Genomic DNA, 18,946 nt, shown 5'->3' with positions numbered 1-18,946 from the left:
CAAAACCGAAAGCAAATTTAAAAAAAAAAAAAAAAGATCTTGCGTTTGTCTTTTTTTGGCATCTTTGATTTACTGTTTTCCTGAAACAGAGAAGCTCCACTATAAATTGAAATTGAAATCAAGAGAGCATATAAACAAAAAAAATTCAAAAGGGAAAATTACAGGAAAGCCGAAAAAACCGGAAGTCGTTGTAAACGTAAAGTCGGAATCGCCTTCGCACTCACTCCTTATATGGCAAGCGGTAATACATTGCCGAGGCTCGCCTCTAAACTAAATACAAAATTTGCATAAACTTTCCAGACAACACTCTTCTTAGTTTGAGGTAGATGTCAGTCGGATTTGGCCGAAACTGAGCAGATTAACGGCGAGAATGTTACTGTAGAAAGTTGCCGCAATCTTTCGCGAGGCGTGAACTTCGTTGGGTTCGCACGCGCTCAGTAATGGCGGATCATTTAGAACTTGTGGCTGAAATTCCGAAGGTCGAGAAATTGACAGTCCAAGATCGCCTAGAACTCGCGAAAAAACGCCGTTCTCAGCAGCTTAAACGATGGGATAGGGAGAAAGATAAAGAACTCGGTCCACCGCCGCCCAAAAAGAGAGCGAAACCAGTGAAACCAGTGAAATTCGAGCCCAGAATTATACTCTTAGAGGCAGCTTCTCGAGGCGATTACGATGAAGGTTCGTACAACTGTAATCTGGCTTTTTGCCGTGAAGTTTATTTGTCGATGGTAGTTATGTCTTGAGGCTTGCCATGTATAGACGAATTTTTAATTATTGATATTTCTTATCCAGTGAAAAGGATGCTTGACTATGGTGTTGACCCAAACTTAGCGAATGACGATGGCCTTACATCACTGCATCAAGTAAGTAAAGTTTCCGTGCAGGATTGATTTATTAGCTAAGTATGTAGTTCTAATAGGATCTTGTTGTGGAGCGGTGGGAGTCGATAGGGCGCGATATTTGTCAACTAATTTCCAAAATGCACTATGTTTGTTTAGGTTCACTATCAGAAGATTAATGTTTGTTTTACTATTGAGTCAAATCGCGTTAGAAAATAAAATTTTAAATTTATTTCTTTACATGGATCGCTTGGAGTTTTTCAAATGTAAGATTAAGCGTGCCATTTCTTTTGGGACAATATCGATCGTGCTTTCAAGTAAATCACTGCTTAGTTATAATTCAGTTGAGATTTACTTTACATACTTGATCTGTTTTGTGAAGTTATTGAGCTTGTGGATCGCCAAAAAAAATGATTCTGGGCGAAGAAAAAAAATACTCATTCTTGTATATATTGGAGGGTTTTCCGGTCGGCAGCTTCATGAATTTAACATAAATGTGATTTTTATGTGATATTGAACTGTTGAAAATTAATGTCGATGATGCGATGTGTTTGGCAACAGATCATCTCATCAATCAATTTCATTCGGTGTAAAATACTTATCATGTATACTCAGAAACTCTTAAATATGTAAAAATTGTTCATCTGACCGAAAGTTACTTCTAATTCTGGGTGGTATTAAGCTTACTTAAAATCATTTTCTCCTTTATTAATCTTTGTTGCTTTTGCAAACATGGTCCGCGTTAGCCTATGAAGTTATTTCATATTTATTCTCAGCTGGAATTTCGTGTGGTCTATTTGTTTTGCATAATTTTGATTTCGGGGCAAATGTGAATTTCCGTTTAAGGTAAATGTAGGAAACAAGGTTTTTTTATTCTGAAATAAATTGGATAAGTCTGTTTTACAAAATTTAATTATTTTGTGGATTCAGCTAGGAGTTGTTGTTGACAAAACATACTTTCTAATTATAACTTAAAGATTACTTGTTTTCATTAAATTGCTGTAAAATTGAAAGTTGAACTTATACATTCTTTTTCTTTTAAGGTCATCTTTAATTTAGCTAGGGCAGTTGTTTTCAGTTCTTTTGTGATGCTAATAAGAAGTAAAATTTAGATCTAACCAAAACAAAATTTTAATGACATCTGTTTTCCAAGGCTAGAGGTGCTGATTGACTGTCACTTAGACAAAAGTTATTTTATTCTTCATAATCTCGGTACTGAACCAACTTTCTTTTATTTGTATGGGTAATCAAATGGTCTCAAGTGAAATAAGCATATGAAATTATTTCATGTGCATTTTGTCAAAATTTGAAATTATAAGAATTTTGACAAAGTAAATTGCAGGCGATTATTTTATAAAATTTCATGAATACTCATTTGATCACCCACAGACACAGTGAAAGACAAATCATGTGTTGTAAGACACAGTTTGATTTAATTGCATACAAGAATCTCACAGAGATTTCTAAGAACTGGGCCTAGAAGCTTGAGCACTTAGTAGGAAAGGCTATGAGTCACGCCAGTCGCATAAAAGTCAGAGGTTTGCATGAGCAAAGGGTGCCAGAATTTTCGTATGACATCTTTGATAATTTCACTTTACAGATGGAAATCTTCTGTCTAACTGCAGATCTCAGCAAATTTGCTTTCAGTGAATTTCTTGAGTGTATTTCACTCTGAAAATCATAAAAATGTTGGGAAAATTACTACTACAGAAGCCTCACCTCAAGCTTTTAAGCCCTATTGTGTCATTATCATTATTTTTTACATTGTAACACAAGGCCTGTATAGACGAGTGTGAAGACATAGCAGAACTCCTTGTGACTTATGGTGCTGACATTGATGCTGAAGATCGGGAGTTGTGGACACCCTTACATGCTTCTGCGGCATGCGAGAACCTCGCCATGGTTCAGTACTTAGTAGACAATGGGGCTGATGTCGCAGCCATCAATGCTGATGGAAACTTGCCTGTTGATTTGGTTGAAGAAGATGAAGGGCTTAGGAAATACTTGCAAAATGAGATGAATAAACATGGTAAGTCATTTCATATTTGCTATTTTGGAATACACTTGCTATCAGTGTAATTCATCAAAATTCAAAATTTCATTTATTTTAGAGTACACTATCAGTGTACCATATTTATTTGATTAAACGCCGCAGCGTTTATTTGAGGGCGGTGTTTATATGCATGCGGCAGTAACTGAACATTTGAATTTTCAAAAACAGAAACACGTTTTAGTGCTTGTCTAAAAAGTAATTTTCAATATCTTAAAATGTTGTAACAATCAAGGAAAGCATTTTTTAGGCTTGCTCAAACTTGATTATTACAGTGCATTTGCTTTTTGAGTCTATTATTTGAATAAACGCTGCATCATGATGCGGCATTTATTCGAGGGTGGCGTTTATTACTATTTCTGCTCTGAAATGCGGCATTTATTCAAGGGTGGCGTTTAATCGAGGGTGGCGTTTAAGAGTGTATCCATAAGAGGACCACGCAACATGTGATACAGCTCATATCACCGATTTCGCCCAAACTTAGCATAAATGTTGGGTATGGTGAGCTATTTACTGTGACAAAACATCAGCTCAAGATATTTTATTCCCTTCAAGTTATGGCACCTTTTGCAAAAATGGCCATTTTCCACTAATTTATGCATATTTAATTAGCTGACTTTGATTGACCAGTTCCACAAGAAAAAAAGACTTCTGAAAATAAAATTCACTGCGTTATATTCTGTGGTTATTAGGCTTTAAGTACAATAATTCACTTCAACCGTCTGATTTGATTTCTTCTCCTCAAACGGTCTTTTGGAAGGTACACATTTCGTACTGTTGGAAATAGCCTTTAACTAGTGCCCATTATCTCCCATGAGCAACAACTTATATACATTATTCTTACATGGGTAATGAAATCCATCATTAAACTTCGCAAAAATGCCACAAAATGTCTGGGGACTTCAATATTCTATTAGTATTGAGGAACTAAGCACACGTGACTTAACGATTTCTTGCTATTTCATCAAAATTTACCGAAACACAGAAGCCATTTATTTGCCTCAATTTGGCACAAAATCGGTACGGAATAGCTAATCAAGCATAAATTTATAGATAACAATCAAAATATTGGCGAAGATTGGCAGTTAGGGCATTTTTCGGAGCGTTTTCAGAGCCATATAATTCGGCAATGTTGTGATAGTAAATGTAAAAATAGCAGCGAAAGATTTTCTTCAAAAGCTCGCTCAATTCAACATTTAGGCACATCAAAGTTAAGAAACAAGAAAGTAATACTACATACATGCCACTTATCGACACACAGATGCTTTCTTTTGAAGAATTTGTTCTTCCTCGCTGCACTTCGATCCTTCGATCGATCTCAATTGACATGTACTGTTGCTTTGAGGCGCGCTGAACTTAGCCAATATATCGTGGTTCATTCTTCGTGAAAGGTGTAAACAGGTTGTCAATAAAGTCATTCAAAGAGCTGTTTAAAGTTCACGGAAGGACACTTGTCTCAGCCAGTTTGAATGAAATAAATGTAACTGGAAAATAAACAGCCGCCATGAGCCGCCATGTTGTATTTGTACCTTTGAGCCTGCCGTTTCAGTCAGCGGTAAAGCTGTACACTTGGGCAAGTACGTAGTGTAGTCATCATATAGTTGTTTGACTAAATCCTATATAGGGATGTTCATAGGGTTGATACATAGCCTAGCCCTACACAGCTATACACGCCTATACATAGCCCAAGACAGCTATACACAGCTATACACACGCGTGTTCATTTGCTTTTCCTCCGCAAATGTTTGTTTTCGTCGGAATAAGTAGCGGATGGTGTTATCTACCCTCTGAACAACCGGGGCTTGATCTTAGCCTTATAAGTAGTGTGCGTTTCTTGTAAAAGTGAGAATTTTTTTCAACTTCTCCATTGAATTTTTTTGATAAATAGTTGAAGAGAAATACACTGGATGCAGTGTAATGTATGCGATGCAATCGGTTTTGATGCTCTGAAATTGAGCTCTGAAATGTCCGAAACCATTAAATAATCAGAGCAAGTTTTTCCATCTTAATCAGGTTAAAACTAGTATGCTTATTGTTTTTTTGTTGTTGTTTCTGTCTTTTTTGGGAGGTGGGGGAGGGGGTGAATATGGACATTCGAAGAAATGGCGGTCAGGTTGTCAGCCTGGCCTGTGTACATCTATTCCTTCTGTTCAAATCGTCTATATTATATTACACTTTGGCAGCTAGGAGACTGAATTTGTACCCACTCTCTTTTTCGGGATCCCACAAAGTTCTCCATCTGTCCATTTACCGATAAACGTCATTACTGCAGTTTTATTAATTTGTTTTAGAAAAGAGCTTTTATGGGGACAAAATTTTCCTCCTGAATGCCCACATTGCAAGTGACGAATTGCGGCTTCAAATGATAATTTTCTTCATCACCGACTCAATTTAAGTGGCTATGTGAGTTACAAAGACGCGAATGCAGACTTTTGTAGAGAGCTTAAACCCCGCATTAAAACTAAACAAATATATTGCAAGACTAGGACTACGCAAGACGGCAAAACTTCTTAGCTAATGTTTCAACCAGCACAGGTAGTCTTCTGTCTTCAAGTTCTTCGAGGTCAACGCGAGGGAAACCCGTTTTATTCTTTGTTGTTTTCTCTCTCTACATTCACACCTTTATAGATATATGTATATATTTGCTGCGCCATATAGACTGCGTCGCTAAAGGCATTTCGTACGTGAATACTTTCTTCAGTTCAGCACAGACGCTCCCCCAACTAAAGCATTTGCGCAAGAAACGATTACAAAACCTACCTCGCTATCCACCGTATAGTGATTTATCCCGTGGTAAACGTTATTCTCCAATTTTGCTGAGTTATTCATTTTTTCCCATTTATGCTTCGGGGGTAGGGGAATTTGGTCAAAAAATGTAATCGTTATGCGCAGTATTAATCACTATTTCCGCCAGGGGAGGGGAATTTGAACAAGCAATAAAAAAATACAAATGTCTGAAAAGTAACTGGGAGACGTTGACATTTTGATTTATTTAACTGTGTAGCGTCTTTTATGCTAAAAATAATTGTTTATGTTCCAAAATGACGCTAAATGGCGGTATAAAACTGCTCCGACGTTTCGGCAATACTGCCTTCTTCAGGGTGCCACCCCCAAAAAGGCAGTATTGCCTAGACGTCGGAGCAGTTTTATACCGCCATTTAGCGTCATTTTGGAACATAAACAATTATTTTGATTTGGTTGCCGTGCATGCCGACCGTTGAACAGAAAAATCAAGAACTCTGTTTCGGTGAAAGTCAAATGGAACAGTATTTTTTCTGGAAAATCTCTTCGGAGATTGACGGAACGTCAGAAATTTTCTTACCATTTGTAAGGTTTCCCAGTTCTAGTCTCCCATCCTTCAGGTCTCCCACCAACGGAAAGAAATAATAGGAAACTGAGCTACAAATGGTAAGCGACATCTATCTTGGTTAGTTTGCTAATTTTGGAAAGAAGCCTTTCCATGATTAAAAATATAACACAAACAGCGGTGATACTTTTGAAAATGTATGTAGCTTTAATAGCATACGAAACGTCAAGTTTATAAAAATGCGATTTTTCATAATGTTTATCACCGCTGTTTGTGTTATATTTTTAATCAAGTTACGATGGCCTAAAACCAAAAGCCTTTCCATTTTTCAGTGGTCATTCCAACCGGTTCTCTCCAAAAAATGGTAAGCACCCTAGAGTTTGTTCAGCATCACATTGCGGTAAACACGTCAAGCTGTAGCGGAGGAAATTGTTTTCCCTACGACAATTTGAAAATATTCTCATTTTCATCACAAACGCATCCAACGAACACTCGCGGAGGAAAAGCAAATGATCGCGCGTGTGGTCACGCGTGATGGACGCGTGATGCCCAGTGAACAGCCGTACCGCTGACTGAAACGGCAGGCTCAAAGGTAGAAATTCAACATGGCGGCTGTTTATTTTCTGGCAGTTAAATTTATTTCATGCAAACTGGCTGAGACAAGTGTCCTTCCGTGAACTTTAAACAGCTCTTTGAATGACTTTATTGACAACCTGTTTACACCTTTCACGAAGGATGAACCACGATGGATTGACTAAGTTCAGCGCGCCTCAAAGCAACAGTACATGTTAATTGAGATCGATCAAAGAATCGAAGTGCAGCAAGGAAGAACAAATTCTTCAAAAGAAAGCATCTGTGTGTCGATAAGTGGCATGTATGTAGTATTACTTTCTTGTTTCTTTACTTTGATGTGCCTAAATGTTGAATTGAGCGAGCTTGTGAAGAAAATCTTTCGCTGCTATTTTTACATTTGCTATATCACAACATTGCCGAATTATATGGCTCTGAAAACGCTCCGAAAAATGTCCTAACTGCCTTTTCTTCGCCAATATTTTGATTGTTATCTATAGATTTATGCTTGATTAGCTATTTCGTACCGATTTTATGCCAAATTGAGGCAAATAAAGGGCTTCTGTGTTTCGGTGAATTTTGATGAAATAGCAAGAAATCGTTAAGTCACGTGTGTTTAGTTCCTCAATACTAATAAAATATTGAAGTCCCCAGACATTTTGTGGCATTTTTGTGAAGTTTAATGATGGACTTCATTACCCATGTAAGAATAATGTATATAAGTTGTTGCTCATGGGAGATATTGGGCACTAGTTAAAGGCAATTTCCAACAGTACAAAATGTGTACCTTCCAAAAGACCGTTTGAGGAGAAGAAATCAAATTTGACGGTTAAAGTGAATTATTGTACTTAAAGCCTAATAACCACAGAATATAGTGCAGTGAATTTTTTTTTTCAGAAGTCTTTTTTTCTTGTGGAACTGGTCAATCAAAGTCAGCTAATTAAATATGCATAAATTAGTGAAAAATGGTCATTTTTTGCAACAGGTGCCATAACTTGAAGGGAATAAAATATCTTGAGTTGATGTTTTGCCACAGTAAATAGCTCACCATACCCAACATTTATGCTAAGTTTGGGCGAAATCGGTGATATGAGCTGTATCACCTGTTGCATGGTTCTGTCCTGTTCTCTCACGGGCACACTCTTAATCAAATGAATACGGTAATTCAATTAACTTCTGAGACTGCACCGTCATTTTTGTGTCACAGATTAATTGGCAATCCATATTTATTAACTAGTTAAAGCATGTAAAAAAATAATAATTATACCTTTTTGTATGAACTTTTGTCAAATTTCCCAGGCTTTAATCAAGATAAGGTTGACGAACTGATTATTCTGAGAGAAAAGCGCATGCTTGAAGATATAAAAGATGCCATTGAAAAGAAAAGGAACCTGGATGTCAAAGATATGCAAGGTGCAACAGCGGTAGGTCTCCATAGCAACAATGTCATGATTAACTTAAGGTGTTACCTCATTGACATGAATGGGCTACAGCTGTTATTAGTCAACAGTGCTCAAAGCTAATGGTCGTTCACTCGTCAAAAACGAGTTAAATTTTCCACCGGACGAGTGAAATGTCCACTTACTCTTGCTCGTGGACGAGTACACTGTACGTTCCCTTCATTACTCTTTGATTTTGTACATCTTGAGTTTATGAAAATGACTATTCAGTGACTATTTAACAATTAGACTACGAGCCAGAGTTTTCTATGAGCAAATAGTCAACGAGGCGCAGCCGAGTTGACTATCGCTCATAGAAAATGAGGGCGAGTAGTCTAATTGTTTTAGTAGAAACTCTAAAGGATTGTAGTCCAAAACCTACAATATTGTGCACTTTGAAGACGAAAATCAAGAAAATTTACGGCTTAAAAAGCTACTCTCGCGCGACTGTTTTCTATCGGCGAATAGGAAACAGTGGGAGAACCAATCAGATTAGCGGATTTCCAATAGAACACAGCTGAGTTTCTACTAATAATAATTAATAGTCACACACAAAGCATGCAATTATTGCATGGTTTGTGTTATTTACGATCGCTCATTTATCCTTTGAAATTTGTGAGAAACTGGGTTGAGAAAACCAGACGCATGCACTGTAGGCATCAACATTGCAGGGGGTTGTGATCGCAAGCGAAGCGTGGTGAACTTGTGTGTTCCGGCTGATATAGTGAGTTTTTCTTTGCATATTTGGCAGTAAAAACCACAACAACAACCATGGCAGCTCGCCATAGTTTTTCTTTGCTAAATTACTTCAAAGGGACAGGTCAAACAGCGCCCGTGAATGAGGCGAATGAAGACAGTTGCATTCGTATCCCGGGTATGAAGGCTGCGAGAATTCTGAACCAAGAAAGCCAGAGGACTCATCGACCAAACCACCTGGATTGACTTTATTGAACATTAACTCTGTCCTGTTTACCGAGACAATAAACACTGCTGACAATGTTGATTTTCTGATAAGCCTATATTTGAAAAACCATTAATAGACACATTTCAGAGGAAAAACATCTTGTTTTTTTATTTTCCTTACTGTGTTCTTTGTAAAAGCAAGTTATTAATTATGGGACCAGTTAAGTTTCCTCTAGGACCAGTAAAAACTTCAGTTCACTTGTCCATGGAAGACCACTCGCAAAAGTTAGTTTCGAGCACTGGTCAATACATGCTAGGAATTAACCTGCTAATGAATCAAATGAAAGCGTGCAGGATAAACTTCAGTGGAAATTAGCGTAAAAACTCTTAAACCTATTAATCCCTTGGGGGGGGGGGGGTAATTGATTTTTAAGAGCTATTGAAAGGGTGATCTTTAAGACCTTTGGAGATGGAGGCTGGGAGGGGCTTATTTCAAATCATATATCAGCTAGGGTAAAGAAGTGTACTTCTTTACTGTTTTAGTGCTGTTTGGTAATTGTCACGAAATAGTATGTGTGGTGGCTGTATACTTTTTAAAGTGTAAAGTTCTATTGTTCCCTTGTTCATATTTTGTCATGATTTACCTTTTTTATGGAGGGGAGGGGGCGGGGCAGGGGCTTAATAGAGAGGGGGGTGGTAAATGGTGCTTTTACACTATATTTAATTGCCCAAGTTATGTAATAACATAAATAATATGTACTTTAATTCCCAACATGCCAACAAATACAACATTTGTGTATTTTACTTTCAGTTGCATGTTGCTGCAGCAAATGCTTATGTGGAGGTGATGGAGTTCTTGCTTGAGAATGATGCTGACATAGATGCTGTGGATAAGGATGGTTGGAAACCTATTCATGCAGCAGCTTGCTGGGGAAATGTTAGTATTGGATTTGGTGGTTCTCAGTTTTTTCTGAGTACAGTGGAACCTCGATATAACGAAGGGGCCAAGGGACTGGCAAAATATGTTCGCTATAACAAGGTTTCGTTATATCGAGGTTCTTTTTCATATATTTTACTATAACTGGGGCGAAGAATATCGTTTGTTATATCGAGGTCTTCGCTTTATGGAGGTTCGTTAAATCGAGGTTCCACTGTATCAAACACAAGAGACAGTGTTTTATCAGGATATCCAAACACCAAGAAGAGAGTTGAAAATACAATGTGCAGCAGAGTATTTTTGACCAAATTTGAGGTGTTTGGATAGCAGAGTAAACATAGAAATAAAATCGTAGAAATCTATGCTATTTAGACAGTTTTAGTGCTCTAAAATAGCAATTAGTAATAAAAATAGACCATTATTTTTAGGTTTCCTATAACAAAAATATAAATTTGGGCTGTTAAAAAAATCTGTTAAAATCCGTGACATAGTCCCTTTAACTCAACTAAATAGTCATTATGCTGTATACCATCAACTCCTGCCCTGTGGACACCTTGCTATTATGGACACCTTGTTAATACAGACTGGACTTGAAGTCCCGGAAAATAAGAATTACTAAAAATAACACCCATTATTACAGTCTTTCTGTATCACAGACACTAAATTGTGGTCTCAAAGGTGTCCATTAAAGTGGGAATTGACTGTACGGTGTTCACTTATTTAATTTTCATCATGTTTGTTACATTCACATAGGAGAAAGCAATTGAGTTACTTGTGGAGCATGGAGCAGATCTTGAAAGCAGGACACCTTATGGTGAAACTCCATTAGGTACATAAAGAATTATACTGTTTGTAGTAAATAAATAAAATTTGTTCAGATAAAGCATGCTATGATTGGTTGCATAATCCTTTTGGATCAGCTTATGTTATCACTAGTATGACAATAAGTTACATTTTGTAAACTTTCTATATTAAAGACTTAGAAGAAAATGTCTGCTTTGTGCTAACGAAACCTAATAAAAACACTTAAGGAAGTTTGGAGGAATTTGAAAGTGTTTATGTAAACTCTTATGTGCAGCACAGATTTATACTAACAGTGGAAACCTTTTTCTCAAACCTAAATCTAAGGGGGATGACTTTTGGTTCGAGTTATTGCGGTTTTCAGTGAAATGCGAACTCTGATATTCAAAATCCAACAAATGGTTGCGTTTTTCGCTGCCGTCAATCATAATTATGGCGACAGCCAACGAACCATGAAAAACGTAAACAAACAGAATGGGTCAAAATCTACCAATCACAACTGATAGATGTGACCTTTAGACCCGGTTGAAGTGAGTTCCTGTTTCCCGAGAGGTCCGCTAAGATGATTGACGGCAGCAAAAAACGTAAACCGTTGATTAAGGATTGAATTGCAGAGTTTGCATTTCACTGAAAACCGCAATAACTGAAGCTTGAGAAATCGAGGGTTCCAGAAATCAGGATTTATAGTAGAACCTTTCAAATTCTCCCAACCTCCCTCTTGTGTTTGCATCAGGCTATGAAAGCATGTTTTCTTAAAAATACCATAGTTATTTGAATAAACGCCGCGGCGTTTATTAAAGTTTTTGTGATTCGAGTGCGGCGTCTATACGAGGGCGGCGTTTATTTAAAATTCAATTCATTTCTTGCAAATAATGACATGGTAACTGAACATTTGAACTTTAAAAAACAGGTGCATGTTGAAGCGCTTGTCACAAAAGTAATTTTCAATATCTGAAAACATCGTTACAATTAAGGAAAAATAATAATTTAAGGCTTGCTGAAAGTTTATAATTACTGAATTTGCTTATTGAGTCTATCTTTTGAATAAACGCCGCTTCATGATGCTGTGTTTATTCGAGGGCGGCGTTTATTAATATTTTCGCTCTAAAATGCGGCGTTTAATCGAATAAATACGGTATGTAATGATTTAGTTCTTCAGCTCATGGTGTAATTGTGCAATCTTTTCTTACTAGATTTATGCGAGGATGCTGACGCAAGACAATTCATCATTGATCTCAAGAATAAAATGAAGACAAACAAGTTTAAGGTCAAGAACAATAGAAGAAAGAGAAACAACTCAAGATCGTAAGTCATTTAACACTCTTCACGAACTGTAAAAGCTCTATTATCATTGTTGTTTTTTATTTCATCTGCTTACAGCATGCACTGCCATCTTAACACTTGTTTGCTGTTTGTTTTGTAGGCTGTCAGTCAAACGGTCAAGTCTCAAGGAAAAGATTTCAATTTCTCAGAATGAGGCAAAGGCAGAGGCTATTCTTCGACAACACCCGGAGCTGGCTTTCCTGATTACGGTAATGCAGGTGTATGAAACAGGGGGATAAGGGGAAAAGGAGGCAATGTAAGGAGGAAGCAGTGGGCAAGGTCGTGTTATTTCAGGTTAATTCTACCACATACAAACTGGTCATTAAATCAACTGACACAGACAAACAGTCAGACAGACAGACAAGCTGGCTGGCTGATAGTCAGGCAGGCAAGCAGACAGACAGACTCAAAAAGACAGGTAGACAGAAAGGTTGTGCTCTATTGGCTATGTTAGGCTTGCAAGGTATTTTGGTAAAACGTACAGCCGCCATCTTATTTCTGTATGGTGGATTGGGTTTTTAGCTGGGGTATGCACATGTTGCAAAGGTAGCATGGTGTCAAAGCAATTAGTATGCTATGCTCTGAGTAATGAAGTTACATCGTCGTGTTTAGCTTGAATTTAAGTGGGCTATTGATTTTCTTCTCTAGAAGGACAAGAAGACGGATGTTGAACCAAATCAAGTGGATCTAAGTGTAGAACAGAATAATATTATACCCAAAGATGAATCTCCTTCACCTGCAAGAACACAGACTGAGGAGAAAAAAACCGATACAAGCAACACAAAGGTTACAGAAATTTCAACAACAAAGAAATATGAAAGAACTTCTGAGGTCAAGGAAAAGACCACTACAAAAATAATTGGTGTGAAGGTGTTAGAACAAGCAGGCAATGAAAAGGAGAATAAATCTCTGGCTTATACAACAAATAATATTTCAATGGGTGAAAAACCTAGGGAACCTGTCACAAGAGGGAGAGAAGTCGCAGCAGCATCACAAGGACATGTAACCACAAACATTCAAACAATCCATAAGACTGCTACAAAAGAGCATGTGTCGCAAGAGAAAACAACCTCTAAGCTATCAGATAAAATTGAAGCTCCCTCATGTCCGCCTCCTCGATCACCATCTTCGGGTCGTCGTCAACTGCCTCCAGATCCCAGGGAACAACAACCATCACAAGAAAATAGCACAATAAAAAGTAGTCACACTCGTCAGGAAGTTGTTGTAACTAAGGAGCAAAGGACTCCTGCTGCTAAGCCTCTGTCTGAGCTTAGTTCCAACTCTACACCTAAATCAACAAAGTCGCGTGCTGCACCTCCAGTGCCGCGATCGTCAGGAAGCTTGAGTAGCAGGAATCAGGTGCCGTCATCTGACACTTCAGGTTACCCAGATTCATTTGCTAAGAGAAAGTCTAGAGATTCACGGGAATTGACAGATGCTGCTCTGCAACAACTGGGTAGGTTAATTTTGTTACCGTATATAATACTGAAAATACTGGAACCAGTATTGCGCTCAGTAGAAGACATTTAAAAAAGGTTTCTTAACCCGAAATGTTTTTTTTTTCTCTTGGAATTGTGACACTCTACTTTGCACAGCAATGCGAACAACAAACGCAAAGATTTTCCTCACGCATATGTGCCGTTAATTCAAAATTAAAACATTGCACTAACAAACTTTCCTCCCATTTAATATGTTAATTCGTCAAAAAGATGTCAAAACTTCATCAAAACTTTGTTGAGTGGTAGCAGTATGATATGGCACTCATCACTGTAAAGCTCCGGCCAAATGGGTGCATATCGCAATATTGTTGGGTCATGTTGTGAGATGTTGTTAAGGTGCTGGCCAAACGCATGTAACACTTGAACGCAACACAGTGCAACACCGTTGTGCACATTATGTTGCAAGCATTTAGCTGCAACATGTTGGAAGGCGCAAACCAAACTAGTGTGCATGCTCCCGCGCAACAAGAACATGGCCAAACAAGTACAACATCCAAAAATGTTACGAAATGTTGGGAAAATTTTTTGGACCATTTACAAACTTCATCCAACATGTTGCAACAGGGTGGCCAAATGATTGCAACATGCTGTGCTCAACAATGTTGGGATGTCTCACATTGAAATTTTGCGTGGGTTTGGCCTTAACAAACACCAGAATTATAATAATACCTAAGCAATGTCTCTGGTACCTACATGTAGCAGGTGGAATGCTTCCAAATAAAATGATAAAAGATATCATTCAAAACATGAGTTAAGTTATTTAGCAATGTGAGTATGAGGCCAGTCATTCCAGAAAGATAGCTATTGTTTGGTGTCATATTTTGAATGGTTTTTTAGTGTCAGTAGTAACACATAATTTATCAGGGCTGCAAATAACAGTCAGTCATTAGCCAACCAAATTTGCTAATGTCCCACGAAATCGCAAGTGTGGTCGGACATGATTCAGACAATGTTTTGATTGTAAATCATTTTACAGCAACGATGAATAAAAATCTGTCCAACCACAATTTTGTTTTGTCCGACCAAGATGGTGTCGTAGTAGGACATATGTCCTTTCAAGTGAAAAAAATTATTTGCAGCCCTGCATATTGTGCATTTTATGAACATTGAAATGTAATGAATACATTTTTAATCACAGCAAAAGACATCAAGGAATCAAAAGTCGTTTCACCATCAGATGTCAAACTGTCTTCTCAAGCTGTGACTGCCAAGTATACTCCAAAACCAACAACACCGACAACAACACAGCGTAACGATACAGCTGCAACACTTCCTGTATCAAGTGAAACAGCTCAGGCCACAAAAACACCTGTTGCGAACAATGTAAGCAATAGCGCAGTAGAAGAACCGAGGCAAAAATTTACACAACCTGCTGATGCTCCGGAAGTTGGGCGGTACAAGAAGTCATGCTGTGTTCTGATGTGATTGAAATGTACACTGGAACACTGCAATGTGGACACCTTGATATGTTTCAGCATTGTAAGATGACAGAATGTTGCCCAGTCATTTGAGAGAATGGCTGGAAGATGCCAGAAATGATTAGCAGTTAGATGGAAGGTTTGCAAAGTAGTTTCAATATTCTTAGCTGTGAGAAACAAAGATTTGCCACTCAGGGAGTTGATGTCTGTTGGTTTTGGCATGATGTAAGATAGTTCGCAGTTCACCTTGGTAACTACAGATGGTTCTATGCGCATTGGAGACCAAGATTGAGTTGCAGGCGCTTCATTTTGATGCTGTACACATTTGCCTGAAAACTTGATGTTAACTACTGTATTGATGCAGAAGTGGTGAAGTCATAAAGTTACAAGTGTGATGCAAGGCAATGGTAACAGAAGAAATTCAAACTTTAATTCCCAAGGATAGTAAAACTAGCATCCTAGGTGGAGGTTACACTACAAGTTTACCACTGTCAGACAAGTGTAACCTTCAAGGTTCATAATTTCTTTTAGATCTTTAAATTTTTATTGATCAACATTTTAGAAACGGACTGTAACTTGTAACAAAAAGTGAGATTGAAATAACTGTATAAATCTTTGGCATATAATTTGGCGACATCAGAAATTGCCTACAGTAAAACTGAAGTGCAGAATGTAACTATAAGAGGTTGTCAAAGAAGTATGCAGATTTACATTAAGTAGTTGACAAAATTTTCTCAAGTCTTAGTCTCATAGCTTAAAACACATGTGGGTTCTTGAGTCTCTTGAAAGATCTCAAATCTGAAGTCTTAGTTACACAGTCCTTCATACCGTATTACATTCTAAGTATCTCAAAATGTTAGGATTTTACCATTCTTTAGGAAACATTATTCTTGGTACTAGTGTAGTTAATTAGTTAACATTTAAAAAAAATGTTTTTTTACAATTTCTACAAGCATTTTTATCATCAGTTCTTATTTTCAGTGCCTTTTAAAAACAATTCTTTTCTGATTGAAAACTTCTTTCTAAGGTATAATTTTATTGTGGCAGTAGATTTAATTTATGAGTACAAAATGTTTTTAAGTGTTTGTAATATAAACAAAACAGAGAAAAAGAGGAATATGGTTTTAAATCAGTGAAAGGTACTTTATCCCTTTCCCTTTGATGTAGGCACTTAAGACAGTTTTGGTTGAACATTCAAGCAATGAAGGCAAAAATAAAGTTACCAAAAAGACCTGGTAACAGTATTAATACAGTTAAGGAGAACCTATTGAAATTTTAGCTCCCAAGCTGACCCCGCGAGAGAAAAACAATACCACACGCATGGTTTGACATAAACTTTCTTGAGAATGCTTCAGAATTTAATAGCCGGGTCAATTGGAGAAATGTGAGAGGTCTCAAACAGTTTTCCATATGTTCAATGCCATGAGTAGATTTTTGGTGCTGGTAATTAATTTTTACACTCATTGCTCAAAGGTTCAGTGGAATCGGTCTTAATAATCTATGTTATGATAATCTTTAAATCCCAGGCAACTATCATCTTCAAACTTCTCCATTCTATAATGCATAATGTTTACAAGTGAGCAGCTAACAAGAATGAGGAGTTTGTTTATTATAAGAAGTCTCATATCAAACTTTACCAAGGAAATTGCAAACTTGAAAAATATGAAAGACAATAGTACAATGTGATGCTCATCGTGAAAAGTTCCTAATGGGGCTGACAGATCCCTCCCTCTATCGCAGGCCCAGCTATATAACAAACACTACATTTTGACCTTCCATAAGCAGTCACCTGTCTTAAGCGCAGATGCTTGGGTCCTCGAGTCCCAAGGGTGTCCACTTACAGAAGTTCTCACTGTAGTTTTTTATCAGCTCATTGAAGATATTCTTCATGTACTGGTAACAGTAAACTCTAACTATGACAGACACCTTCGGGACAGCAATTTGGTGTCCGTAATAGAGAAAGTTTACAATAGCAGGAGTTATTGTCAGTAGTTCTTATTTGCCAGGAGTTCAATTCCTGTCAGAAATAATGGGGTGTCTGTTATAGCAAGATGTCTGCAAGGCAAGAGTTGACTGTACTGGTGTGACATAAGTTGCATAAACAAAGTTATTGACTGTGTCAAACTTTATATTTTCAACATTTCTTAGCCACTCTTGTTTCAGGAGCTGGCAAAAGTCTGCCCATTAACCTTCTTCTCAAAACCCTGTGTGGTCTATTAAAACAGTTAAACCCTTAGCTATATATAGAGTTGCAGAATGCCATTAATGGGAGATAGGCATTTAACCACCATCAAATCCTTAGAAATGTCACTGAAACTTTAAGACAGACTGTAATTATTATTGATCAAAGGATATGGATTTAGTAATGTTTCTAAGAGGAAAAATTGTTAAAAATCACTTTGATTGGAGCTTAGAAGAGGCAGCAGCACAAGTGCGGACTTGAATGAATCTTAAGAAGATATTTATTTTAGGAGTCATAAACTAATACAATATGTTCATGAACAAACTTGTCTTGTTATATGTGCAACACAAGATATAATGGCACTAGACTTCTCAACATTTTTACTTGCTTTTTCTGCCAGTTTAGGTAAATATTTTTAACCCTAGTAAGTTATTTGTTTTCAAATAGTTACTGCACGGTATATTTCATAAAATAGTTAAATATGTTTGATATAGTGTGTACAGATGATCAAATTTCTTAGTTTTACTCAATATTGTTGCAATAATTTTGCAGAAAATAATAGGACTTCAGGTTAAGTTGTACTGTATGTACATGATGCAAGTTATTCTTTTTTACAAAAAGATTTTCAGACATGACAGGTATTCATATTTCAGGAGTTAACTCAAAAGCGATAGGAAGATGTGAATGTTTAGGGTTTGAAATTGGCCATTACAATATTCTTGTGGTAAATCATCCCTGGATTTTTTTGAGTAAGTCATTTTTTAAGGTTAACATAACTTGTCTTCTTTTAGTACTTGAGTACCAATCTCAGAGCCTTTGTCTAAAGGTGTTTAGCAATAGTATTATTATAGATGACATTTTAACCCTTCGAATCCCCAAAGTACACATAGTACACAGTGAGAACAGCCGATCGTAAGCATAAATAAACTTATCACATTGTAATATATTGAAACAAATTCTCCCTTCTTTTATAAGAAATGCATGGAAATCAGTACAAAGAATCTGTCTGGGTTTAAAGGGTTAAAATGTTGTACAAAGAAAAGTAATTTTAACAATTAATTTAGAATGAAGTTTGCTCCTGAATAAAAAAAAGTTTAACAAAGTTGACAAAAGGACTTGTCATTGTTTTTGTGACATGAAAAAAATAGCTTTCATTTATTACGAATCCCATAAAAATTACTGCCTTCTTTGGTTTAAAATGTGGATTGTTGAAAGGACAGAGCAAGGCTCTTCAATAATTTCATGGTTTAAATTGACTGGAAACCACAAACTAGTTCCTATTAGCACCGTCATAATAATTTTATATGGTGAACCATCAAAAACAATAAATATAACTATTGTAATTAAAAGTTATTGCCTTCTATAAAATTTTATGGTTAATCATACACAAATTATAACAAAATTCTCAAACAGTAGGCTGACATTGTATAGAAAATTTCATGGACATGAATGTAACTCAATATAAATATTTTTTGTACCATCTAAACCATTTTCCATGACTTTCCATGACCCACACTTAAATTCCATGACTTTCTAGGCCGGGAAAATGAAATTCTAAAATTGCACGACTTTCAAGGTTTTTCTGACTCAACAAAGCAACAAACAATAGATGAAACTTATGCAGTGGTTCACTGCTTTTTTGAAATGATCACAGTTTTCATGTGGTTGACTGGTACGC

At 36.9% G+C, this 18,946-nt stretch overlaps 1 protein-coding gene across 1 annotated transcript; it reads left to right on the top strand.

Annotated features, from left to right (window-relative positions):
- Positions 1-134: 134 nt before the first annotated feature.
- LOC144649884 (protein phosphatase 1 regulatory subunit 16A-like) lies at positions 135-18,370 on the top strand. The gene is made up of 10 exons (XM_078509478.1): positions 135-678; positions 793-863; positions 2,616-2,868; positions 8,066-8,190; positions 9,920-10,045; positions 10,799-10,874; positions 12,040-12,151; positions 12,270-12,378; positions 12,818-13,625; positions 14,807-18,370. The coding sequence occupies exons 1-10, from the start codon at positions 441-443 to the stop codon at positions 15,091-15,093; spliced, it is 2,205 nt and encodes a 734-aa protein (XP_078365604.1). The 5' UTR covers positions 135-440; the 3' UTR covers positions 15,094-18,370.
- The last annotated feature ends 576 nt before the right edge of the window (positions 18,371-18,946 follow it).

The sequence above is a fragment of the Oculina patagonica genome, chromosome 4 (genome assembly GCF_052425735.1).
Source record: "Oculina patagonica isolate OP01 chromosome 4, crgOcupat, whole genome shotgun sequence".
In the NCBI taxonomy this organism is placed as follows: domain Eukaryota; kingdom Metazoa; phylum Cnidaria; class Anthozoa; order Scleractinia; family Oculinidae; genus Oculina; species Oculina patagonica.
The sequence above is the reverse complement of the archived record's forward strand: the minus strand, read 5'-3'. Positions and strand labels throughout refer to the sequence as shown.